The 27,708-nt window shown below is 35.5% G+C and overlaps 1 protein-coding gene and 1 pseudogene across 2 annotated transcripts; both read right to left on the bottom strand.

Annotated features, from left to right (window-relative positions):
• Nucleotides 1-15,509: 15,509 nt before the first annotated feature.
• Nucleotides 15,510-21,155, bottom strand: LOC135632977 (uncharacterized). 2 transcript variants are annotated; one of them, XM_065141937.1, is made up of 13 exons: nucleotides 20,950-21,155; nucleotides 19,890-20,059; nucleotides 19,410-19,645; nucleotides 19,277-19,334; nucleotides 18,777-18,904; nucleotides 18,519-18,675; nucleotides 18,107-18,404; nucleotides 17,934-18,003; nucleotides 17,771-17,861; nucleotides 17,540-17,649; nucleotides 16,762-17,091; nucleotides 16,467-16,664; nucleotides 15,510-16,224 (listed from the first exon to the last, which is right to left on the bottom strand). In XM_065141937.1, the coding sequence occupies exons 2-13, from the start codon at nucleotides 20,002-20,004 to the stop codon at nucleotides 15,859-15,861; spliced, it is 2,157 nt and encodes a 718-aa protein (XP_064998009.1). In that variant the 5' UTR covers nucleotides 20,005-20,059; nucleotides 20,950-21,155; the 3' UTR covers nucleotides 15,510-15,858. The 2 variants fall into 2 exon arrangements, with proteins under 2 accessions (XP_064998009.1, XP_064998010.1); XM_065141938.1 differs by lacking the exon at nucleotides 20,950-21,155 and having other exon boundaries at nucleotides 19,499-19,645; nucleotides 19,890-20,029.
• Nucleotides 21,156-25,567: 4,412 nt separating this feature from the next.
• LOC135632495 (uncharacterized) lies at nucleotides 25,568-27,425 on the bottom strand (annotated as a pseudogene).
• Nucleotides 27,426-27,708: the final 283 nt, after the last annotated feature.

Here is a 27,708-nt window from a genome sequence, read left to right as displayed (position 1 = left end):
AGAAAGCGGAAGACCTGAGAGCGCCAAAAGGCATATTCGCTTGGCCACGCCGGTTTACGTGTCGATGGAGACCTCCTGCTCTCGGCTTCTCGAAACGTGGCTTGTGATAGGATGATGCAGCTCTGCCTCTTTCGAAAGCGACACGTTTCCTACCCGCTGAACCCTACGCTCTCCGAACTAACCGGCTCTCTGTTGGTTATGAAATGGGCCCAGTATGGAACCGCACATTGCTCACAAGGAGATGCCGTTAGGCAGGGCATTTGGGTGACACTACGTGCTCCGAGGATTGGCGTGATATTTTATGCAGAATAAATTCCTTTCTGCTATTCTCCGCCCATGTTGTTACCCGATAATTTATTGGTGGCCTTTAGCGGAGCCCACATGGAGCTAAAGCGATCAGGACAATCCATCACGTCGATTACTTTGGCCAGGTTGGACCTGATCCGGGTACGTTCGTTCGCGGTGGGCCGTTGGATCTGACGATTGTGACGATAAATCCAGAAGAATGACGGCGTCGCGCTCCATATTTCGCGGCTGAAGCCGAGCCCCGTAGATGGCAGGCTCCGGCTAAATCGACGACCGTTATAGGCCAAATCTCGTTTCGTTTCGTGCGTTATAATATAGCGGTGGAGAATTGGGTGTTGGAGATGTGGATATCAGGAATTCGTGCACTAAAAGTTAAGCACAGAAACTATTATTCTTTTGGTTTCAATGGGGTGCATGATTGCTTTGGATTGATTATACGTGGAGCTAAAGAGGAGGCAAGGAATTATTTCGATATTGGCTTTATTATTAGTACGGGGAATAAATCAATAAATTGAGGAGGGTCAAAAAAGGAAACGAACAAACTTATAATCCTAACAACTTCCAATGTGATACGAAGTAACATAACAAGTTCACGGATAATGGAATCTACATTTTATAGAATAAATAACATTCAAGCAGCGTGCAATGGTTTAAACTAGATCTTTTAATGGATGCAAACCTTACATAATTGCTTGATGCAGATACGATTAAGTTGAATGGATACCAACACGAGTCATAAGGATGGATTGTATTGTATAATCGATTTATCGTGTTTCTTGCTCCAATCAACTGACATATGGCGTCGGGAAAATTGTACACGTAAGCTTTCGTGGGTACAACTAGCATGACTCTCTGCGCTTGGAATTGATTAGATGCGTCTAAAAGGATCACTTATTATCACAAACTGAGAGAAGATTTAATCAGACGATGATCAACACCACGTGGTGGACCCACGTGATGGAACACGTGACCCAAAGCTACAAAAGGAGGGGCGTGTCTCTCGAGATCGAAAGAAAGAAAGAAGCGAAGCGATCTCCGAAGGGTGAGATGACCCAAGTGCTTCGGCCTCACGAGACAGGTATGTATCTCCCTTTCTTGCTATTCCTATTTACGGAATTCATCGATCTCTCTTGTTTCTGGATCCTTGCACTTTGGATCGATTCTAGGATTTTATCAGTTTATTTTCGGTTGCAAACTGTTCTTTTTCTTTTGGTTTTCCACCTGTTCTTCCGTTTGGAGGATGTGTTTTGAGGTTTCAACATGATTTTCTGTTGTATTATTGAGTTTCATCCTGTTATTGGGTTCAGATTCTTGGAATTTTGTCTCGTTCCCTATTCCTGTTTAACCTTTCGTTTTTTTGTGTTTTTGCAATCAATCGCTGTTGTTTTTGGATGCTTGCGCTTTTGATCGATGTTAATATTTCGTCACTTCTTGTTCTCTGTTGCATATTATTATTATTTTCTTTGGTTTTCACCTATTCTTTCATTTTGAGGATGTCTTCTAAGATTTTGGAATGCTTTTTTGCTAGATTAATGAGTTTCTTCCTATTCGTGGGTTCGGTTTCACGATTTCTTCCTATTTCGTGGGTGTGGTATTTTATTGCTCATGTCTTGTTGATTTTCTATTGGATTTTGTTATCTATTCTAGAATTTCTAGCTTATTATCAATCGCTTGTTCTTGGTTCTTTAGTGCGTTTCTGCTTGATTCTTATGCCTCTTCATCAATGTTGATTTGTCCTACGGTTCCATTGACGTCGATGCTTTATTATTGTTGTGGGACTCTTACTGATTGATTGATTGATTGATTGCTAAAAAATAATAATAATGGTGGATAAAAAAATACAGGACCAATGTCCTAAGTATTACATCTCTTAAAAGTCCTAAATACTAAGTGTTCGAATCATTGATGAATTTGTCTTCGTAGCCAAAGATAAGAGAACATAAGAAATGGTGGCTCTGAAGATGATAAATCTACCTAAATGGGAAAAAAATGAATGACGAAAAAGGGAGATCAATTGTCTCGTGTCATTTCACTATTCATCGATCATGGAGCTAAAGGATGTGGTCCATTGCGATTGCAGCCATGATATTATTTTGCTCTATCGTGGAATATGTTAACACTAGATATATCAGTCCTCCGTAAGTGATTTTGAGTTAGCACTAGATATATCAATATTTCACCCAAAGATGAAATATAGATGATATCAATAGTTCATCATATTTTGGAAACTCAAAACATTAATGTTATATTATTACTATGGCACTTCATTTATTGTGTTTCTGTAAATGTCCTTATACTTTCTGAAATAAATGGTTTGAGCATATACAAGTTGTATTAAGTGAGTGAGATCTTGATCAGATTAATTGAACAGAACATAATATTAATTACTGAAAGTTCTGTGAAATAAATAATTGAGGTGACTGATAAAGAAAGATATGAAAAACTCAATTTTATGATACTTAGACTTCAGTACAGTTTACAACTAGCGCATGAGAATATCTTAGGATCAATTTAAATTATCTGATAAGTCATTAGTTGACACCTTACTATGATAGTATTTGAGGAATTTAAGATTATATCCTCAAAATAAATGATAAAGCTGTAAGCTCAAGACTCATAATATTTTGAGTAGAATAGGTAACACTAAAATAAGGATAAAGCATAATTCTACTTGAGTTTATAATTATTATATAAACTCATAAAAGAATATCTTCACAATAAAATGTTACTTTTGTAGCAAATAAAGTTACGTGAAGAAGAAATATACTATAAGATTTGATTTGAAATGAAAAAGGTATAATTATAACCTTTGTATGGTTCAAATCAAATATTACAGATATTATTGATGGATTAATTTAATGCTTCATCATATGTTACTAATAATAAATATTTTCATAAAAAGAAAAATAAAGAGGGATAAAATCAAAAGAGAATGAGATATTTATCAATATAGGGAATCATCTTAAAGTGAAAGTGATATTAGTTTGTATTTATCGCTTATATCTAAAGATGATTCAATTTGATAAATCTTGAGAATCCATGTTTTTATAATTTTGGGAATTTAAGTTCTTTACCTAGAATTGTTATAATATTATTTCCCTTTTGATGGTTGTAAACTTACTGTGATTCAATAAAATTAATCTTGGAATTCTGTATAATAGTCTATGTAGAATTAATATGAATCATAAATTTACAATGATCCTATAATTAAATATTTAAGTGAAATGTAGTTTTATAAACTTTTGAGGTTATGTTTATCACTCTATGTTTTTGTCTAATTAAATAGAGATATTTTTATCATCATATAAATAATCTGTTGAGATATGATTATATATATCTAATTCATGTAAAGTCTATGACCATTTACACTCTTGAAGTGTATATAAATGAAGTTGATAGACAATTAGATAGAAAAGTCAAGATCATCATATCTGGCAAGGATGATAAATTTTATGGTATTTATGATGAACCTAATTCTTTTGCTAGATTCTTAGAAAAATAAGGTATATGATTTACCAGATGTGTTACAGTAGAATATGATTGCTGAAAGATGTCATCGTACCTTATAGATATGGTTAGGAGCAATGATAAATTATTTTTTTGTACCCAAATCAATGTGAAAAGAAGCTCCAAGGACAACTATGTATATCTTGAATGGTGTTCCTATTAAGTAAATTACATGACTTCTTTTAAGTTATGAAATGATAGGAAACATGACTTAAGATATTTATATATTTCAGATTGTCATATTGAGATAGAGATAAGGATCTTCAACTCATATAAAAGAAAATTAGATTTAATAATTATTTTTAAATATTTTATTATATATTCAGAAAAGTTTAAAAGGGGTACATATCTTATTGCTCTAATCATATTACGAGGATAATTAAATCTGGTAATATAAGATTCCTATAAAATAGCAAATCAGTGGGAGTGAAAATCTCGAAATTTAATTTTGATATAAAGGAGATGCAAGTTAATACTCCTTTATTATTTGAGAGATTGTTATTACTTAAATCATTAAATGATTTGATGAAAGTGAATAACAAAATAACATTATTTCCTCACATTATATTGATATCGCTGTTAATGGTCTTGTAGAACAACCATAATTGATAACTTTGAGAATATCTCAAAGGGGAAGGAATCATGTCATTTATGGTTATTATGTTGTATATCTACAAGAATTATATTATAGGAATCAGAATGGATCCCTTATTTTTGTCACGGGTCATGAAAAGTAATATGATGCAATAAAAGAAGAGTTAAAATTAATAACCAGAATGGTGTCTGATAAATTTATCGAATTGTCCAATAATTGTAAAAGAGTCTATTATATAAATGTGACTCAAAGGACAATGTCGAACGATATAATGGTCAGACTTGTGGTTAAAAGTTTTACTCATAAAGAATGTATCGATCATAACGAGATTTTTAATGAACTCGTTAAGAATCATCATGACATTAGTGATTCATTATGAGTTTGAATTATATCATAATGATATAAAAATATTTTTTAAAATAAAAGAACTAGCTTTATATAGGTTACTCTAAATGATTTACAAAGAAAATGAAAGAAATACCCTTGCCATTGATTTTACCTTTGTTGTTGTCTCTGAATGTGACATACCCTTCTTCTTTGCTAGTGAGCATAGAGAAATGAGATGGATCTCCGGTCATGTGCTTTGAGCATCCACTATCAAGATATCATCTCTTTCTCCTAGCTTGTGAGTTTGTCTACAAAAGAGGATGGTTTTTAGGTACCCATTTGATTTTGGGTGCCTCAAAAATTGTTCTACTAATTTTGTTATTCATCATTGAATTATTTATAGTTCCTTTAAGAGCTCTTATCAACTTATGTGGACTAATTTTCTTAAATGGATATTTGTAAACAACATGTTCAGATTTACAACAAAAGTTACATTTCAAATGAGGTGAAACATGCAATGTGGGTCCTTTAATAAATGTGGTAGAATTTTGGTGAGATCCTCTCACAAAACCAATTCCACTTCTATTTGCGACGTGACCCTTGTTTGAAAGGATCATGTCCAAGCCTTTGCTACCGACATTAAACTTATTTAAGGTCTCTTTAAGTAGCAAATTCTCTTTTTTTTTTACTTTTAAGTGTTCACACTTAGAGCACGGAGGAGTTTGAAGATTATCAAGCTTATTTTGTAGTAAGGCATGCTCTTTCTTTAATAGATTGAACTTCTTACTAATAGTTCTACACTCATCAAATAATTCGTGAAAAGCGATAGAAAGTTCATCGAAAGATAAATCTTTATTAATTAAATCACATACCTCTCCTCCTAAAGTCATTAGCGCGAAGTTTGCCTCCTATTTGTTGCTAGCTTCTTCATTCTCGGAATCACTTCAGTCGTCCCAAGTCGCTTTCAAAGCTTTCTTCCTCTTCGATTGTTTCTTCTTGGCTTGGGGGCATTCATTTTTTAAATGCTCCGACTTCTTGCATTCGTAGCATATTACTTAGTTCTTTTTATGTTCAAGTTTGTTTTTGGTGTCATTTTTAAATTTGTTCTTTCTTATAAATTTTTAAAATTTTTGAGTTAAAAGTGCAATGTCATCGTCACTGTCCTCATCATTTGATGTTCCTTTCAAGTGGTCTTCTTGTGTTCTAAGTGTCATATCCTTCTTGTTCTTTGGAAGGGGGTTCTCGAGCTCTTCATGAACTTGGCACGTCATTTCGTAGGTCATAAGAGACCCAATAAGTTCTTCGAGAGGAAATGTTTTAAAGTCCTTGGCCTCTTGAATGGCCGTAACTTTTGGATCCCAACTCTTTGGAAGGGATCTTAAAATTTTAGTTACTAGTTCAAAGTTAGAAAAACCTTTACCAAGAGCTTTGAGTCTATTGATGACATCCGTGAAACGGGTGTACATGTCTCCGATGGACTCACTTGGTTTCATTCGGAAAAGTTCGTAAGAATGCACAAGAATGTTGATTTTGGACTCTTTCACTTGGCTAGTGCCTTCATGGGTGACCTCAAGAGTTCTCCAAATATCAAAAGCCGAATCACAAATCGAAACGTGATTAAATTCATTTTTGTCAAATGCATAAAACAAGGCATTCATAGCCTTTGCATTTAAAGCAAAAACCTTCTTATCTGATTCATCACATTCGCTCATCGGAAGAAAAGATTTTTGAAAATCCATGGAAATAAGGAAGATCCTCATACGAGTCTTCCAATACGTGTAATCCGACCCATTAAACATAAGCAGATGTGTAATAGAGTGACCCTCTTGTATGCCGGAGTAAGCCATCTCTCTTGGGTATTAAACCAAATATGAGAGTGAGCCTTGCTCTGATACCAATTGTTAAGATTAAAGTGGCACTAAGAGGAGGGGGTGAATTAGTGCAGCGGATTAAAACTTGTAAATTTGAAAATGATTTCGTAAATGCGTAGAGATTTCAATTTGTCAATGACTTAGAAGGTGCAAACAATAGTTTCAAGGGGAAACCGAAAGTGAGAAGATGAAAACCGAAAGCTTGCTGCTATGTAAATAACAGTTTCAGAAAAGTAAATACTTACACATTCAATGAACACACCAATTTAAAGTGGTTCGATCAAAATGACCTATATCCACTTGCGAAGCCTTCTTCAATGAGGCTCCCAACTTCCACTAGCAAATCACTTTGAAGGGGAAGAACAAATACCCCTCGTACAACCTTTTACAAGTGGTTCACACTCTTACAGATTTTTCAAAGAGAAAGAGGGAGGTGAACACTTAAGCTATTGAAAACAAGACTTGCTAAATACTTTGCTAAGGTTTTTTCTCAATCTCTAACTTCTCAAAGGTTGTTTTCTCTACTGAGAATTAAGGGGTATTTATAGGCCCCAAGAAGATTCAAATTTGGGCTCCAAATTTGAATTACTTTTGGGTTCCTGATACTAGCGGTGCCACCGCCCAGTCCGGCGGTTCTACCGTCTGACCTTATAGATCACTGATTGGGCTTCAGATCTAGCCCAAACCAAGTCATATTCAGGCTCATTTGTCCCCTAACCAAGATATAAGATTATTTCTTAATCCTAACCCTAATTACATACAAACTACAAAGTTAAGACATAGTCCTGAGCATATCTTTATAACCGGCAACGTCGAGTTTCCTTTCGGCGAGCTTTCCGACGATCTTCCGACGGACTCCCAACGGGCTCCCGATCTTGTGGCGAGTTCAACGAGTAGCCAAGCCTTCTCGATGATCTCCGCGAACCTCCGACGATCTCTTCGGCGGACTTTCGAAAACTTCGACAAGTCCCCGATTTTCTCTCGGTTGGTTCCGACAGCATCTCTAACGAATCTTCGGACTCTCGAACACCCATCGAACTTGACTCCGGTAGACTTACTTTATGTCTTCAAGCTATCATAGTTAATCCTACACACTTAACTCAATAATATAGATTAGATCAATTAACCCATCAATTGATTTCATCATCAAAATCCGAGATTCAACGATATCAAGTTTTATCATCATGCAATTTGAAGCTAGAAAATTTAGTAAGTGTTACATCATGCTTAGAACATTTAAGCTATCAAGTTTTAGATATGCAAGTTTTACTACATACAAGCTAGCAAATTTAAAGATGTGCAAATTAGCATATTTGCTTTTCTTTTCGATGTGCAAGATAATATATTTTTGCATCTTCTAGCAATTCTCGGTGATGTTCAAGATAGTAATTTCTTCTCTTTTGAGAAGTGCAATTTTTGCTTTCTTCTTGAATTGTGTGAGCTAGCAAATTTGCTTGCTAGCACGTTTTGCTCCCCCTTTGTCATTGTCAAAAAGAAGGGAAGACCCTTTACATCAATTTTCAAATTATGACAAAGATAAGTATCAATCTTATTTGTGTATCATTATATTTTCAAATTAAAACATGAACATTTTCAAAAATCTTACATTTCATTTTTCATGCACAATACCGAATAAATCAATCATTATTATGAGCATATCATACATATTAAGCATTTATCAATATTTTGATCATGTTGTCACACATTCATCATTTAAAGCATTTATGATGCACATCATATGCATCACATATATCATCACAATAAAAAGCATAAGTATTGCATGCATCATTCCAAATCATAAATGTTTCAAATCATGATGGTATTAATTTGTCAAATTATATCCTACCATGCATGATCATAACTTTTCCCTCTTTTATCATTTGTATGTATCAAAATAAATTCATGAATATTTCATGCATTCATATCATCACATAAAGAATATCAAGAAGAATTAATTGGGTGATGAGATAAATATTTCATGAATACAAAGAATTGTACATAAAAATCATATCATGGGAGATAAAATATCAAAGATCGTGAAGATAAATCATGAATATCAAAAGACATATTATGATTCTTTTTAAATACCTCAAATAGCGAAAAAAAAAGAATCATAGTAGACAATCTTGATTAATAAAAAGAATTTTCAAGTTAAAATCCCAAAAATTCAAGAGACAGCATGATTTATTTTAATAAATCTCCTCTTAAATAAATAATGAAAAGAATTCTTAGAAGATCATGAGATAGATAGAATTCATTCAATCTTGTAGGAGAATAGGATATTAATTCATGCATATAAAATCTCTCAATTCATTATGAATCATAAAAATTATAATTAAAAAAATAATTCATATGGATAAATCTCAATAAGAAGATACAAGAACCCATAATAGGAGATCTTGTTTCATAAATGATTTTAAGTTATAAATTATGAGAAATCAAGATCATGATTTTGATAAAACCCATTAAATTCAAATCATTTTCATAATCCATGAGATTTATAAAAGTATAATATATATGTTTTCATTAATCTCCATTTTGGAAAAATCGATAAAGTTGGAAAATTAAAATTTTCAAGGTGAAACCTTCCTCTTCTTAGTTGTTTAATGTGATTTATTTCATTCAAGCATGTCTTTTTTCATTTATGTCGATTGAAAATATATATCATCGTTTAAAAATGAAGGTGCAAGATTTATTACGACAAAGATCAATAAGCGACTTTCATTATGGTAAAAATTGATAATCCATAAATCGTAAGATTCATCATGCATAATTTCGAAAGAAAAACTCATTGAGCATGATCATTATGCATTACTTCAAATCAAACATGATTTCATTTATTTTTAAAATATTCGTCATGATAGGACATACAAGCCAAAGAAATCATTAAACATAAAGCATATTCATCAATCATGGTTTCATTGAACATAAGGCATTTTCAACCAAAATCATTTTTTTATTAAACATGTAATTTTTTATTATCATTTTCGAAATTATTAGCATGATCCTAATTTTTATATTTTCATTATATTTTTAAATATGTAATTTTTTTAAAAAATAATTTTTCTAAAAAAAATGCATCATGAAAAGCATCATGTAATTTCGAAATAAATTAAGGGAGTTTCGATTATCTCATCGTTGAAAGTCGTTAAGGCATAGCTTGTCACCTCGCCTTTGTTGATTTTCTCTTCATCTTTGTCGGAGGAGCTCGATTCATCTTTTGGCAACTTCTTCTTGCGTTTAAAGCAAATAGCTGTGTTCTTTTTGTTCTTCAATTTTTGTTTCATGAACATTTTAAATTTATTAGTGAGGAGTTCAAGTTCACCATCACTTGAGCTTATGCTCAAGTGGTCTTCGATTGTTCTTAGTCCGAAATCCTTCCTGTCCTTTGGAATGTTGTTCTTGAGTTTTTTACGTGCATTATACGTCATTTCATAGGTCATCAAAGACCCTATTAGTTCTTCAATCAGAAAGGTATTCAAATTTTTTGATTCTTGAATTGCTGTTACTTTTGAACCCCAAGTTTTATTAAGAGAACATAAAATTTTGTTTACAAGTTCAAAATCCGAAAAACATTTGCCAAGAGCTTTTAAACTATTGACGACATTCGTAAAACAAGTGTACATGTCTTCAATAGTCTCTCTTGGTTCCATACAAAACATCTCAAAATCGTGCATCAAAAAATTTACTTTAGAATCTTTTACACTACTTGTGCCTTCGTGTGTGATTTTGAGAATATGCCAAATATCAAAGGTCGTTTTACATAGAAACCCGATTAAACTCCATTTTATCTAAGGCGCAAAATAGAGCATTGATAGCTCTAGCATTTAAAGAAAAAGTCTTCTTTGGAATAGAAGACCTTTTAAAACCAAATTCGATTATGTGCCATAAATCGAGATTCAATGAAAGCAAAAAAACTCTCATTCGAGTTTTCCAATAAGTGTAATCCGTCCCGTTGAAAAAGGGAGGACGAATGAGAGAGTGACCCTCTTGAAAGTCGAAAATTGTCATTTCTATTTGGGTGTTAAACCAAATTAGAAAATTGTGGCACTGATACCAATTGTTAGGATCAGGGGTTGGGGTCGACACTAAGAGGGGGGGATGAATCAGTGGAGCGGTAAAAATCACATCTTCAAAAACTTCGTTGCGATAAAACCGTATCCGACGAAAAACCGATTTCGTACGTTGAAAACCAAACTCGGAAACTTAACTTGAAAGCGTGTTCGTAAAAGTATTGAAGGCAGTTTACAGTAAGGTAAATAGCAAGAATAAAACGCAAACCAGATTTTAGAGTGGTTCGGTCGTCATGACCTACATCCACTTCGCTGATTCATCTTCCGTCGAGGCCACCGGCATCCACTAATGATCTTCCTTTGATAGGCGAAGATCAAACTCCTTCTTACACCCCTCTTCTCCTTTTACCTGATTTAGGAGACAACCCTTACAAGCACTCACACTCCTCTTACAGAATCCTAACACTTAGAACTTGAGGAGAATTCTCACAAGAGATTTCTACAGCGTTTCTTTACTTTTAAACTCTCTGTGCTTCTGTTCTTTAACCAGGAATGAGAGGGGTATTTATAGCCTTCAAGTTGATACAAACTTGGAGCCTAAAACTTTTCCATCCCGGGTTCCTCGGGCACGGGCGGTACCATCGCCCAGTGTCAGTCTGACTGACACTGCCTTGGGCGGTACCACCGCCCAGACTGGCAATACCACCGCTTGACATAGTCTCGAAGACTGTGCCATGATGGTGAGACTTCTTGGGGCATTGTTTGGCCCTCTTATTGGGCCCAACATAGCTCTTACATGAGCCTAGCTAGCCCCTAATTGGGTTGGCCCAAATCCAAGCCCAATTATGTGCTAACTATGAAATCCTAAGACACTTGCTAAACTAAATAAGTCTCTATGTTTATTCTTCCGGCGAGCTTCCGACGATCTCTCGACAATGTTCCGGCGGACTCCCGACAAGCTCCTGGACTTCACGACCATCTTTTTGGCGAGTTCCGATGAGCTTCTCTAGCATGCTCTGAGACTTCTCGGCTAGTTCCGATAGAACTTTCGACGAATGTCCGGACTTCCGAAGAACTCTTGAACTCCCAGCAAAATCGCGTCCTTGACTCCGAGACTTCATTTTACTTCATGCCTTGCTATCGTAGTTAATCCTGCACATGTAAAACATACTTCGATCTAGACAATTAATACTAAGCATTAATCAAGTTGTCCGACATGTCATTGGTCCCTCGACTCTTCGTCCGATTCTTCGGCGCATCATCCTCTCTTGCGGCCTATTGCCCAATCGACTAGTTGACTCCGTAACTCTGATATCCTTTGCGCAATATCCGCTTTTCTTGACCCGATGCCTGAATCCACAGCCCGAAGCCTTCTGTCGATACGTCGACCGTTCCTCCGGCCCGACGTCTAATCTTCTGACATGTTTTCCTCCGGCACAACGTAATTTTTCCTGCTTTAATTGTCTCATCCTGATCGAAGCATCCTGCGTCACTCAAAACGTAAATTAAAACATAAACACATATCAATTGGTTTCATCATCAAAATACGAGATTCAACGAAAGTTCCGTTATGTACGAGTTCAACCCATTAACTCCTACATTATGATTTATCTTTGGAAAGCAAAAGGTTGATTTTGTGAAAGCATCGCATGGAAGAGTTTGGCATCAATTGAAAAGAAAACTCTACAGCATGAGAAACAATACGACTTCTAATCTCAATCAAACTACTTGCAAATCTAAAAATATGATATTGTAATGATCTATAATACCTAGTGTTGTCAATACCACCTATTGTGTTGTCAATGCATATATAAAAACATTGTAAACGAACCAAAGGAAAGCAATGTAACAGTAAAAATTGATTAAAAATAAATAAAAATTTGATAAAAAAATATTGAGAGGTTTTTTTTAATTAAAAATATTATTTTAAAAAATAAATAAATAAGGGTACCTTTTAAGAAATATATTAAATAATTATTTTAAATTTTTATTAAGGTCCTTTGAAGATTCAAAATAGGTGTTGAAGGAAACTGATAATGTGTACCGATTCACTGATTTTGTTAGGTAAAATAAAAATTACTCGAGTGGCCAAAACCTCTTCTTGCAAGTAAAAAAAAAAACCCCAAAGCAATATTTCTAGCCAGAAAATTCGATATTAACTAACTCCAAAGTAAACGTCATCTTCAAGCCGCTGGTTATTCTAGCAAATTTTAGATTTGTTTGATGACATTAGACACAGATTTAGGTTGCTTTAGGTAACCTAAATCATACGGTCCTCCCATTCCACCAGCCCATTGGAGTAGTAAGTAGCAGGGAGTGTCGTAAGTCGATGATGTTGAAATCCATAGCGACAATTATAAGACCTCCACCAACACAGTTTTAATGCAGCAAAATCGAATTAAACAAAAAAAAAAAAAATTATTGTGTTAATATGATGAGGGCACACCTCACCTCCTCTTATCAGAAATTGTTGTGTTGTGTTGTTTTAAGTGCTTGATGGTAAAGAGTGATCCTATATTTTCCTTGCTGTTAAAAGCTTCTTCCGACTATATTATTTCTGTTGTTGTTGTTGTTGTTGTTGTTGTTGTTGTTGTTGTTGTTGTTGTTGTTGTTGTTGTTGTGAGAAAGGAATTAGAGAGGCACAAGTCTTTTTATTTTTGTTTTGCAGATTAATCATGTGTACCACCACTTCATCAGCCCCGAGCACAGATTAATCTAATCATATAGTAAAGATGATTCACACAGCTAGAGCCTATCGTCACATGCAAAAAAGCTAAAAATATATTTGGCCAGGAAAAAAATTATCATAATTTAAATTTGAGGTTTTCGAAAACTTTCTGCATATCTATCAGCATCACAATCACTTTTCGTATTTAAAATTATTTATCACAATCACCAAAGACCACAACATAAACGATCTGACAACTATATAATTTGTTGTAATAAATTCAAATGTTTTATTATTATTATTATTTATTTTTTCAACTTCCAGTCTGATGTTAATGTCTGTCCCCTTACGGTCAGTCAGTCAGCACACCCAAGTACACAACATGTTGACACAGTATATAACAATCATAAGTAGTAAATGGGTGATAGGCCTCTCTCTAAGTAACATAACCTGCAAAGTAAGAAGATTCTGCACAAACATGTGATGATGATCAAATGGAAGACGAAGGCGTGCATGTACTGCCACCACTCACTATTACGGTTGATTCAGCTGCATTTATCCAGATGATGGCATCCGGTTAGATAACACAATATACAGTTATTAGTTCTCTATTGAAAGAGGCTCCTATCATACAAGGTCTGAGGAGCCTCGTTATAATTGAAAGAGAGAGGCTCCTATCATACAGGCCAAAAGAAAAAACTTTCTTTGTTAGATCCTGTCACAATTATAGATAAGATATATATAATATAATTAATTAGATTCTGATAAAATATATTGGTCAATAGAAAAAAAAATTTACTTAAAATATAATTTTTTAGAGAAACTCTCCTAATGATTTATCTTAGACCTTCTGTTCTCGTCTATAAATAGACAAGACCTCTAAGGATTAACAAAAAGAATAAAGATTATCTCAGTTGAGGGATTATAGTCTTTCCCCAAATCTTCTCCCTAAATCATCAGAATAAGGATCTAGTTTCTTACAGATCGATAGTGATCTTGGATTAAAGACAGTGTCTTGCAGATTAAACAGATATCTCTTTTCATATTACATCAAAAGGTACGTATCGTTAAACCATATATATATAAGTATTTGATTTCAATTTTAACATAAAAAATTATTTTTATATTTAATTCAACATATTATAGTTTTTATGCTTACAGCTATATCATCCGGATAAAATATACAATCACAATAAGAAGCTGGTGGACAGTAAGTAAATACATAACAGCAGGAAATGAAAAGGTTCATGGGTAAGGGTAAAGTATGCTTATCATTTGTATAAAAAGATAAGCATGACAGCATTTGTATAAAAGGACATACATGATGAGCAGAACGACAGATTTGAGTGTTAATCTACACATAAAATTCCAGTTGTAAAGCATATATTATCTGAAAACAGTATCAATCCTACTGACCAATTGTTAGTTTATGCTCAAGTAACAAGGAGGGATCCACACACTACTTAGATATATATACATATATATGCATTAAGGATAAAAGTAGAAATATATATATATATATATATATATATATATATATATATAATAATAATAATAATAATAATAATAATAATAATAAATAAAAAGGGTTGTTCTTTACCAGTAGCTCGCTTAGACTCTTCTTCTCCTGCTAGTCCTCTCCTATTGCCTGGGTAAAAAGATTGCTTAGGAATTATGTTATCTCTACTCCATCCAGGAGCTGTAATCCACAGATCCATCACCAGCTATGCCAAGGATAACTAAAATGATGATGTTTATATATATATATATATATATATATATACATATTTTTTGTTGGTCAATTGCAGACACTCCATGGATCAATTAGTTAAATCTAAGATCACTCATATCGATCAGAGGAAAACGAAAGAATAGATCGAAGGTAGTAAAGAGGAGGAGAAGCAGCGAGCAAACCTTACATAAACACTTGATTTGTTGGGTTCTCCATATATAATATTATATAATATAGTGTAAAATGTCAAACAAAAATATTTTTTTTATAATATTATATATAACATATTATATATATTTTTTATAATATATTTTAACAATACATTTTTTATATATTATATACAACAATATGTTCAATGTATGATAGGCCATAAAACAAAAAATATCAATATTATTCTGATTGGGCACTTTAGCATGTAGTTAGTCAGTTAGAGATGGCATGCAGCTGTAAGTCAAAATCATATTCAATTGGCAACGTTGACAAAAGAAACTCAAAAACCATCTTTACAACTGCTAGCGATGGCTTTTCACATCAGAATTAGTTGCAACATACTGAATCAACACAGAGAATAATCATATATTACCATGAGAGGCCTCCTTTTTCTCCTCCCATCTTTTAGACTAAACTAAATTATGATGTGCTACACACATTGCTTTTGCACAAAAAGAATGCTACTATAGTAACACATGACCATGTTGTCTTCCCATTTAAACCATCATGCTTGATCCAGCATATGATGAGCAGTCTTCATAAATGGGTTTCTCATCCTATTTGATCATTTTAGTCTTCGCTAGCTAGCAACTCCCATCATCGCAAAGAAGCTTCATGATTGGATCTACTCAATGCATATCTCCGAATTGTTGGTGTTGATGAGGCTTTACTTTGGAAGATGATGGGGAACCATTAGCAAGAAGATGGTGTTGATGCTGAAAGATAGGTCGGTGATTGGATCCACCTTGTATTTGCAAACGGGAAGGAGACAAAGTCGATGAAGCTTGAACCCTTTGGGACATGGGAACAGATGAATCACGGAGTTGCTCGTTCTGCAACACTGAAACGCCTACAGGAACCCTGTAGTTTGCAAGATGGGCTTGCCATATCTGTTGCTGCTGGCGCTGTTGCTGCAGCTGTATATTGCCTATAGTGTTGTCCATATTAAGTCCATAGAATGGGTTGCCTCCGTAATGTGCTACTTGTAGTTGTGCCTGTAAACAAACATCAAAAGTTCAACATGAATCAAGAGAGAGATGCGCATGCTACAAGCTCTATGTCATCATTGCAAAAGTTGGGTCCTGATTTGTTTCCTAACAAAAATATAAGATGACATTACAAATGATGGTAATGAACTAAGCTAAACACGCCTGATGAACAAGACTAAGATGTCTTTCACCAATTGTTGTACTGCCAAAGTGATCACAATAATTATGCCAAAAGTATTTGTCAGTACCTGTTGAGTAGCTGCAGGTGGTGCTACCTTCTCTGGGTAAGGTGGGCCATATGGTACACGAGGGAAAGGATATGGCATGAGAGAATGGTGTGGAACCTGAGCATGCAAAAAAGGAGAAACAAGCTTCCCAGGATGTTGCATTCCATTTGGAGAAGTACTAGCAACACCACCAGCTGATAAGGAGAGGAAGTCACAGGTCTGAACAAAATGCAACAATTCATTAGGAACATCAAGGGAAGTTGAGAGAGAGAGAGAGAGAGAGAGAGAGAGAGAGAGAGAAATTACTAAAAATTACCCGCTTTTGCTTGACTTCTAATGAGACTGAAGACAGGTGAGCTGGCATAAATGTTTTGCTACATCGAATTTCATTTCTTCCTCCATGTGTATTTCTCTCAACTATAGAACCATTGGTAGCAGCAGATGTCACACTGTTGGATCCACTTCGTAACCCAGATATATCATTGTTTAATGTTGCATGCAAATTTGACTCGTTCCTGGACTTTGGTTCCTCAGACGATAGTGACACTGTCCGTTGCTTCCCCTTATTTTGATAGCATTTGATAAGATTGCATATGAATACATGAGTAGCACAGTTTTTTGTATCCGACTTCACATCGATCAGAACCTGGACAGATAAAACCAACCAATTATGTATGAAAACACAGGACTAATGAATAGGCCATAAAATGGCAGTGAAGCTAAATACTAGTAGTAAAATCTGCAGACCAATTTCAGTTTATGATATCTGCACAGATGAAATAATAGACAAGTTGTGTTGACGTTTGTAACCTAAATGACAATGCTTTAGAACTTGAGCACTCGGAAATATGTCATGATACATGGAAATGACTACTCTTTAACATTTTAGTAAGAATAACAAATAGACTTCCAAACAATCTTGAAGACTACAAACCTATAAAACAATAGCAAACTGAACTTGGTGCCAACAAGAAAAACTACAATGTCACATAAACCTACACGATTCATGGAGTCCAAACACATAGCATATTGACACTTAAGTCAATAATTGTAAATTACTATGGAAATATAAAATTAAGGCCTTGAAACACCACCTTCTTAGTTGGATGGTCAATTCCATTTGAAGCAAGTCTAGCAGTAATAGTGCTAAGTTCAGGACACTCTGCACAATCGCTTGAGGCCTGGGCATGTGGTGGAATAGCCCCTGACAGTTACAGTAGGAAGTTACTCAATGATTCGATTTAATCATAAATCTTGGCATCCAACATGAAGCATTAGAAACTATTTTGCTTGCAGAATGTTTCTTTTTGACATATAATTGCTACCTTCCACATAGACAAGTTTTGCACAACTTTGACTCCCATGCTCTGCTTGTTGAACTTCATGTCCCAGCGAAGCCGATCCAGCATCTCCGTTCTAAAATCAGTAAAGATAATTAGTTCATATCAGGAAAAGAAAAATCATCTAAAGTTGAGGGAGAAGTATTACCTGTAGTGACATATCTAATTTGCATGGTGGAAGGGCTGTTATATCATCATATTGAGTCGGTTGCAGTGCCCTATCACAGAAAGAAAAGAATGGGGCAAACTTAATATTTAGCATATTTGGTTAGCAATCAAATATTATGAAACAACACATAAAATGAAATACACAGAACCTACCTGATTCCATTACAACTGTGAGGCAAGATTCCTGAAGGGCTTGAAGAATTCATAAGATTTCTGAAAGGAGTATTCCCTGGGTGTTCATTCTCAGACGAGGGAGCTATGTGACCACCAGGTTCAGGAGTTCTAGTACAATTGGAATCATAAGTTGGCTTTCCACAAACTGTGATAGGTTGTCTGGAAGGAGCATATCCATCCTTTATTGTCTCTTTAAATGGCTTTTCCATAAAAGAGAGAGTCCTTACTTCACAGACAGTGCTTTGTTGCAAAACATTTTTATCCTCCTCTTTTATATCTGTTAAATCACATAATGTGCTCAAGTTCCAAACAACAAAAATCAAACCAAAATGGAAACATACATAGCACTCAACTCATAACTCTGCTGACCACAAAAGTTCTGAAAGCGCACCTTCTAAACATTGGCCTGAGGTTGCATCGATATCCTGACAATCATCTGACACTCTACTCCATTCCTGTAGTGGTTGCTTGCATAGAGGTGGCATTCTAGATAATGTACATAAAGCATCAACGGCTATCTCTTCATCCTTGGTAAGTGAGTCAAACAGCTACATCAAACAGAAAACAATAATATTTACCTTGGACCTGTAGGCATAAAACAAACTAAAATAAATCAAATGAAAATAAACAAATTATCTAAGGATCTAACCATGCTTTGTTTGCACCTCCTTCCGCCATCCCCATGCAGCACCTGGAGACCATTAGAAGTACAATGATGTTTCTTCTTTGTAACTGTTGCTTCATTAGGTGATGTCTGACTGCCGCGTTTGTTGATAGCTGAACCAGAAAAGATTACAGAATCATCAAACCCTACATATAACTTTGATAAGTTAACCATATTGAAAAACCAAAAACTTGATTTGCAGCTTGTTGTCCTCATATTGTTTAGTGCCACAATTAAAAAGGTGGAAATTACATGAAACAGTATAAATACTTTATGATCCTTAGAAACTGAATAAAAAATATAAGTCAACCTCTGAAATATTTTATATTCACAAAACTCCCAAGAAAATGTAGTTTCCTTACAAATTTAGGGTAATGCATGTTCAGTATCATGAAATTAACATGCATACAAAAAAAAAAAGCACAATTCAATTAAGCTTTAATAAATATTTGTAAAAAAATCAATACACAGTGAGTTTCACATACCTGATCTCAATTTCCTTGGCACAGATGCAGGATCGACAATATCGCTATCCTCAGCTACCTTTTAAAGAGTAAGAATCAGCCACATAAACACATATCAAAATCAGTGTACAAACTATGGGCAAAATGATCAAACCTTTTCATGGAGCCCAACTGTCTTCCTACTAGTTAGACTAGTGGTGGTGATACTACCAAGCATTGCACGAATAGGATTAGCCTCCTCACCTTCCGATCTGCTGCAGCCCACTTCACCAGACGAATCATTGTTGTTCAATCTCCACCTTGAAGTCCTGACCTTGTCCTTCCACCTAGCCATCGACGCATTCGTGTCTACTCCATCTCCACTGTTAAAGTGGACATTATCATTTGAAACTGAAAAAGATCAAAACGAAATAGGAGTTTTAGTGAATTGACCACAAAATACACCCAAGAACGTGAAAAGAAGGGAGCAGAGCCTGCGAGAGGAAAAACAGCAAACAGGTTGGTACACATTATCCCACAGAGGAGGAGGTTGTTAAGAAGTAAAAAGAGCAGTATGGTACCCACGAAAGTAAATTCGAATAGGAATAAGGGGCAATAAAGGGATCATAAGGAAGGGAGAATAGAGCACAAATACCGGTTGGCGACGAGAAGCCGATTGGCTGTCGCTTAGCGGGCGAGAGACGACTCGCCCTGCTTGTTCCACGCATCAAATCTCGCGATCGCTGCCTGTCTCTATCTGATCCCACCATGGACTCAGCGATCAGACGGCCAAATCTTCTCCGCAGGCACCTTCTCCTCTCACCGCTGTGGGAGAAACAAAGCCAACGCCTAGATTAGATGAGGTGATCAGAAAAGAAATGATTTTTAACATTCTTATGTGGGTTTTATGTCATATCCACTCTAGATTTAGAGAAGGAGAGATGCCCGGTGGGCGTATAAGGGAAAGTATCGAGTGAAAGGACGTATGAGGCATCTTTTTTCCTATTTTGAGTCGAAAAGAGAGGTTTTTTGTTTTTCTCGTTTGGGAGTCTTCAGTCGGAAGAAGCCGAAAATTCTCTTTTTATCACCTCAGCTGCAGATGGATACCAGAGTTCGAATATGGCAGGAGAACACTGACACCGGAAATGAGTAACATAGTAGTACGAGCGAAAAATTTGTAGAAGAAAAAGAAGAGAACAAAGACGAAGGAGATGAAGAGAAAAGCAAAGGGAGAAGGAAATAAAAAGCAAAAAAGAAAGTTTCGTCCTCTGAGCCGAGAAGAATCGGGTTCCAAACAAAAGCATAGAATAAAAGGGGAAAGGAGGGATTTTTTTATTTTTCTTTTCTTCGGACATTCATGGGATCATTCAAAAAAGATGAGGCCAGAAACAAGAATTTGAATGGAAAAAAAAAACCAAAAAAATAATCCGCGGAACTCCGTCCCAAGTTTCGATCTTTATCCTTTTCTGCCATCTCAAAACCCCCTGTAGGAAGCGAAGTCCGCTCATCCGTACAACAACAAAGTCGGAAAAGGAAGGAAATCGGAGACCTCGAACCCAAAACCCATCCACTCTACCCTCCAGATTGCATAAACCATACCAAACTCCAAATGCGCCAAGACTCCTCCTTTATATCTTCCACAGAGAGTTACTCGAACAAATAGAGGATAACAAACGCGAGAAAACAGAGAGAAGGCAGGAGGATGGAATACCCACCCTTGAATCCAGCGGCCGACCTCAAGCAACGAAGATTCCCATTCGATTTCTAGAATCTCCTCTGCTCAATCAGATCCCACTAAGGTAGCAGCGAGTGCGGAGCGATCCAAATAGACGGAAAGATCGAAGCCTTCTCCCTCCCCCAAACAGCGGCCATATGCTTCTCGAAACGGCCCCTCTTGCTCTCTCGCACGGTCGCACCCCTCTACTTTATCCCCGTTCTGTCTCTTCCCCCCTCACCTGCGCTTTAATACGAGCACGTACGACATCTTCCTCGATCCGACGGCTGACATCCGCCCATCGGATCCCCATCCGACCGCCGACAGCAAAATCCCACCTGTCCCTCCACGTCAGACTCTTTCCCTCTGCGATCCGACAAGATCCGCTGATTCCACCGCACAGCGGACACGAATGTTGTCCATACTCTCCCTCCATACTGGACCCACGGTTCTCCCTGTTGGCAGAAACGGGCGCGTGTGTCTGGGGGAGGACAGGCGAGTAGGAAAGGAAGGGATTGGCCAAGGTTTTGGTTAATGCCGCTTTGGGATTCGTGAAACGGCTGTGAGTGGTGCAAGAGACATTGCAGCGTCATTAATTGTGGATTAAGTGCCTAATGGCAACCCAAAAGTCGATCTCTAATTCGCTCCCGATATCTGTAATGATATGTGGAGGGGATCCTAATGAACCTTAATCTTTGTTATCAAAGAATAATCCCCAACAAAGATTGCATATGCAATCACATTAAGAGTGCATATTATCCCTCCAACACTTTTGAACTCCTTTGGCTCAGTCACCTGCAAATTCCATCAAACCTCAAAAGAACTTTCTTGAATCTACTGCTTATTATACTGTCTTTTTCCTTAGAAAAATAATATCTCGACCCATCGGATTTGAACCCGAAGGAAAAAAGTCTCTTTATTTATAGAATAAAATATTATAACTTTGTTCTGCCTTCTTTGTCAGGATTTAATGATGAAAATAGACTCTTCTTTTTTTTTATAGAATAAAATATTATACTGATGTTTATATTTATTAAAATTTATATCGATAAGAGCCGTCTTCTTTAATTTATTCGGTAAATCTCTGACTTAACGTGACATTGCAAGTGGGTGGGTAAAATTATAAATCGACATATGATGCATGTATTATTGCTAATTTAAATTTAAGTATCTTTTACTAATAATTCAGCAGTTAATATCCATTTGGAGCATACTGTGTCATACCTCATTCGGAGCATACTATGTCATGCATCGTCCTATAAAAAAAAATAGGAAAAGAAGAGGAGTGTCTATTTCTCCTTTTCCGAATCACACAAAAAATTTTGATCTTTTTTGGATGACATTGAAAGATATGGATCGTAAATTCGAACTAATGTTATTTGATTTCAATCAAGTTTTTTCGAATTAAAAATAGTATATCATAGATTTTAGGTCATTGATGAAATATAGATCAACTAATAAGATCATGGTTTTGATAATATTTAAAAAATATTAGTTTTAAAAATATTTTGATGATGAAATCAATTGATAATTGTTTATGATTTAATCTGCGTTTTGAGTGACGTAGAATACTTCGATCAAAGAGAGATAATTAAATTAGGAAGAATCATGTTGGGCCGGAGGAAAATATGTTAGATGATTAGACGTCGGACTGGAGGATCGGTCGACGTATCGACAGAAAGCTTTGGGACATGGATTCGGACATCGAACCAAGAAGAGCAGCTATTGAGCCAAAGATATTGGAGTTGTAGAGTCAACTGGCCGATTGGGCAATAGGCCACAAGAGAGGACGATACGTTGAAGAATCAAACGAAGCGTCGATGGACCAATGACATGTCGGAAAACATGATTCTAATAATTGTCTAGATCGAAATGTATTTTTATAAGTACAAAATTAACTATGATAGCAAGACATAAAGCAAAAGAGAAAACGTTGTAGAAATCACTTGAGAAATCCCTCTTCTAGCTTAAATTTAAAATTCTGTTTAAAGAGGAGTGTGTGTGCTTCTAAAGGTTGTCTCTTAAACTTGTGAAAATGAGAAGAAGGGTGTAAAAGTTGATTGGTCTTTGCCTATTGAAGGAAGACCGATAGTGGATACTAATGATCTCGACAGAAAAAGAATCGATGAAGTGGATGTAGGTCACGACGACCGAACCACTATAAAATTTACGTATTCTCTGGTTTGCATTTCTTTTTTTGTCATTTACTTTACTGTAAACCATTTTACTTATTTACTGTCTTCAATATATTTACGAATATGTATTTGTAATTGAAATTTCTGAAATCGATTTTTATTGTACGAAAGAATTTTTCCGAAATCGACGTATTTTGTCATTGTACTAATTCACCCCCTCTTACTGTCAACTCATTCATAACAAGTTTCAGTTATGTTAATCATATGCATCATAGTATCAATCTCGATCTCAATTAACAATTAAGTTTAATAATTGATTAATAATTATGAAAAAAATTATTACACAACATTAAATTAAAATATCTTAAATTCCTTAAATCGGAAGATGGAGGGTACGGACCCACTAAACCCCAAGATGGGCACAAATCTGAGCTGAACCGAACTAATTTGAGTTAAATCAGCTTGGTTTCAAGTCGAATTAGTTGATTTGACCAAACCAACTTGAATCGGAATCGAGTTAAACTGGTGCAGAATCTATCTAAAGCTGACATGAATCAAGCCGAATCGATCTTGAATCAAGCTGAAACATAGGTGAAGCGACCCAAACCAAATTGGTATCACCAAAACTGGGCCAAACAAGTCCGATTTCGAATCAAGCTAATAAAAGATCTGAACTGACCTGAACCAATAGAAACCACATTGAACTGACCGAACTAGCACGAACCAACCCAGTTTGAGGTTCAGCCGTGCAAGCGCCGCGTGGGTTCGACCGTCCCGAGCCATACCGTTGTTATCCCAAATAATCTAATGAGGACATGAAAATTATTAAATATGATTTACTGATTTTTATATCGTTATATAAACTCTAAAAAAGCAAATAAATTAACGTGAATAAATAATCTAATATATCATGAACATCATCAAATGTGGTTTAGAAATTTATTACGTCATGATGTAAAAATTCAGAATAATTAAATCAACATAAACAATACCAAAATATGAAATATGCATTTTTCGGAAATAAAAAAAATAAGTATCACAATTTTATAAAAAAATATAAAGTACTAAAACATTGATAAATTATTTTAAATTATAAAAAAAATAGAGAACCTACTATTTTCTTAGAGGTGATAATCTCTGCTTATCCTCTCTCATGGAGATGACAGGATTCACATCCCCCCCCCCCCCCCCCCAATTCATGTAGAAAAGTTTATATCCTTGAGAGGGTATTAAAAATAATTTAGGGAAAAAAAATTTTAAGTACACGATTCTACAAAAGGAATGATTTTGGAAAACTCATGTGCCTTACACTTAATCTATAAGCAATACTTCAAATGTTCTCGTAAGGAATGAAGAAGCCATAATGTTGCTATTTACTAAACGTCTCTTCAGATTCAGATATTTGCTAAAAAGACCACTCACATTTCTTTCAACGAAAAAAGACGATATAGAATTTAAAGATGAAAGGCATAAAGATGTTTACTTCGTCTTTTAAGCTTGTCACATTTGGCTGTGAGGTGTGGGATTCCAAGCGATTAATGTCCTGGATGATGAAACGAATCGTTGCTTCCACTTGGTTCTTCATGTGCAACACGCAAGAAAATAATGGTTGTTGATGAATCCACAAAGTTCAACAAGATACCACGACGAACAAACTGAAGACAAAAAGATGACACCAAATTCTGTAATGTCTCTAGCACAATGCCATCCAAGTAAAATGGAGCTTATCCAATGAAAATTGTCAAACAGAATGACAAGGGATGACAATTCTCACAAGTTTCAAGCTGTTCATGGCACATACACGTCGAACATTAAGCTTAACTGAGCAGGAATCGGTAAGAGATCATTTACGATGGCATCGGTATGTATATGCAAGTAACAGATGCATCAACAAATAACTGTCTTTTACTTCTTCCCAAAAAGAGTGGGACCCAACTGATTCAATCTAACATTCAAAGATCAGAAGATAGGACGAGGGACTGCATGAATTGATTAAATCTAAAGTTTCCAAGTATAATCGCTTCATAGTCGCCAAAGCAAGATAAATGATATATCATATTATAGAATAATTCATCATTGTAAGACAGGTTTGGTTGTGAAACACAAGGTAAAAGAGGAAGCTATATGCCCGGACCGTTCGAGCGACATCCACTTGCACTGCACATTCATGGCCAACAATTGTGCCTCTTTCTTATCCAACAAAACTCTTAACCTCGATGAGCGTCTTAACTTCAGCTTCTTTTTTAACCTTCTCGCTCTCAAGATGAGTAGTCTCAGCAATCAACCCTACACAACGGACAAAATTGAACTCAATTGTAAAATTATTTTCTGCATAACAATTTCCACAAAAAAAAACTTGATAAACAGCTATATGTAGTGTGCTAGTTCCAGATAGCTATGAAGCCTTTGGCATATAACTTTGGAGATAATCTTATATATTTGTATACATGACAAAAACCAGTTGGCTTGACAAATAGAATGATGTTACCTGTCGAGAAGCTTTTCAAGAGTTTGAACCCGTCGCTCTGATCATAGGAGTGATTCTCTGACAATGATAAGGCTGCTAACAAAGGACCTCAATGATTCAAAGTCCTGCTTCACACGATGAAGCTCCTGCTCATTCTCAGCAGCTCGTTGTCGTTGTCTTGAGGTCCCTTCAACCATATCTTCAACCTTCTGCTGCATTTCATTCAAAAGAGTGTTTGTGCCAAGTGCAAACTTTTCCATTTCTTCAACCTTTACTGTCATGCTCTGGATTTGGAGTGTCTTTCTTTTGCTTTCTTCTAGACCTAACTTTACTTTTTTCTTTCTAGGCAGCAGCTTCAGTTTCTGCCTTGATAGCCCTCTTAACGAGAGATTCCGTTACATCTGTTACAATGCGAATCGTCTTAAAAATTTCATCAAAATATGCTCCATCATTTGCATCAAAAGATCCGAGATTAAAATTACTTTCCAGGTGTTACTTCCCTTGTTAACTTTCAAGAGAAGAAGGATCGATTAAATCAGACCATTCAGCCAATGGTCTGCTATGCTTGTCAACAAGTCCTAACCCCTCTTGATGCTTAAGACCACATGACACACAAGCCAAATGTGCAACTGCCATAATTCTCACTTTCGATTTCAGGCAGATTAGCATTGTTGCAGTGGTTTTTGACTCCACGCCAGAGGTATGCTAACTCCTTGGAGTCATCTTCTGTACATTTCATCTCATTTTTCAACTTGAGATTGGTGGTCCTCAAACTCATGCTTCCACGTGGTGGTTTTCTTAAGGGGTTGAGACTTTAGTGTACCTTGCTCATTCTCGTCATCCATAAACTCTCTCTACTCTAACCATAAAGAAGAGCCTTTAACTAAACAAGAAAAACAATAATCTTGTAACACAAACTAATAATGAAAGAAAAAAAAAAAATAAAGTTGATTTGTCATGCTGCCTTTATACCTCTAGTTTATCATGATTAATGAACTAATTTTCTTACTGAATAGATGATTTACTGAAGATACATCATCTATTCAGTAAAGAAAACTCTTTAATTGATAACAAATAATAATCACATAAAAAAACAAATATATATGCTCCAGAAAACAAGCCAAATTGGAAGGTCAAATCTCCAAAATAAAAGGAGCACAGAAGCAATATCTCACTTAGGAGGCGGTTCATAATTGGAAGTCCTCAAAAACTCCAGGGTACATATTACACCAAGAGAGCTAGTGAAAGTTAAGTATAATTGGATTGAAATCTTTAAATGCAATGTTTACAACATTCACGCAAGAACAATCATGAACGCAGGGACACATTTAAAAAAAAAAAAAGATGTGTCCTTGATAAACAAGTACAAAATTATACAGAAACAGGCAATTCGAATGCAATTTAAGTACGAAGACATCCAAACACCAGAGGCGAAAAGGTCAAGAGGTAAAGACATTTCCTTCTCTTAGTTTCCAATAGAACAAGAAAAAAGAAAAAAAAAACCAAAAGAACCAAATTTTCGCTAAAAATCATAGAATCGAACCACAGAGATGCCTCTTGCCGAACCAAAAACATGCATGTAAAGGGAAAATGGCGGTTCTTAAAAACCCTAATTCCGAACCCGAAACGATGTACCACGGCATAGATGGATCGACGGGTAAGAAATAAAGAATCTGTTCGGAATTTGAGATCAAAATCGTAAATTACCAGGTTGCAACGGTGAAAGATTGCAGCCCCTGCTCCCTTCTATTGGACCCGTATTATCTTCGCTTTCCCTAAATTCTCTTCTTCGGCGGGGCTTTCCAATGGGCTCAGTTCCGCGACGAAGGCCGAGGAAGTCACCCGAATACCTTTAGCAAATAGTAATTGGAATAAAAACGAAGAATCAGTAGTTTCACATCTATATCCTTTGATAGCATCGAAATACAATATCTGCCCCTTCAAATATTATATTTTACATATATATATATATATATATATTTATTTATTCCTCAAGATCTTTAAACCACCCCCATAAGCTAAAGCTATTTACTACTAATAGCGATCGTTATTAAGTTAACTTTTATCAATTATTTGATTTCTCATATTTTTAAGCGATATATTAGTATCAATTTAAGTGTTAATATTATTCTGCTTACAGACCAATTAACGGAAATAA

The sequence above is a fragment of the Musa acuminata genome, chromosome BXJ3-3 (assembly GCF_036884655.1).
Source record: "Musa acuminata AAA Group cultivar baxijiao chromosome BXJ3-3, Cavendish_Baxijiao_AAA, whole genome shotgun sequence".
Taxonomy (NCBI): domain Eukaryota; kingdom Viridiplantae; phylum Streptophyta; class Magnoliopsida; order Zingiberales; family Musaceae; genus Musa; species Musa acuminata.
The sequence above is the reverse complement of the archived record's forward strand: the minus strand, read 5'-3'. Positions and strand labels throughout refer to the sequence as shown.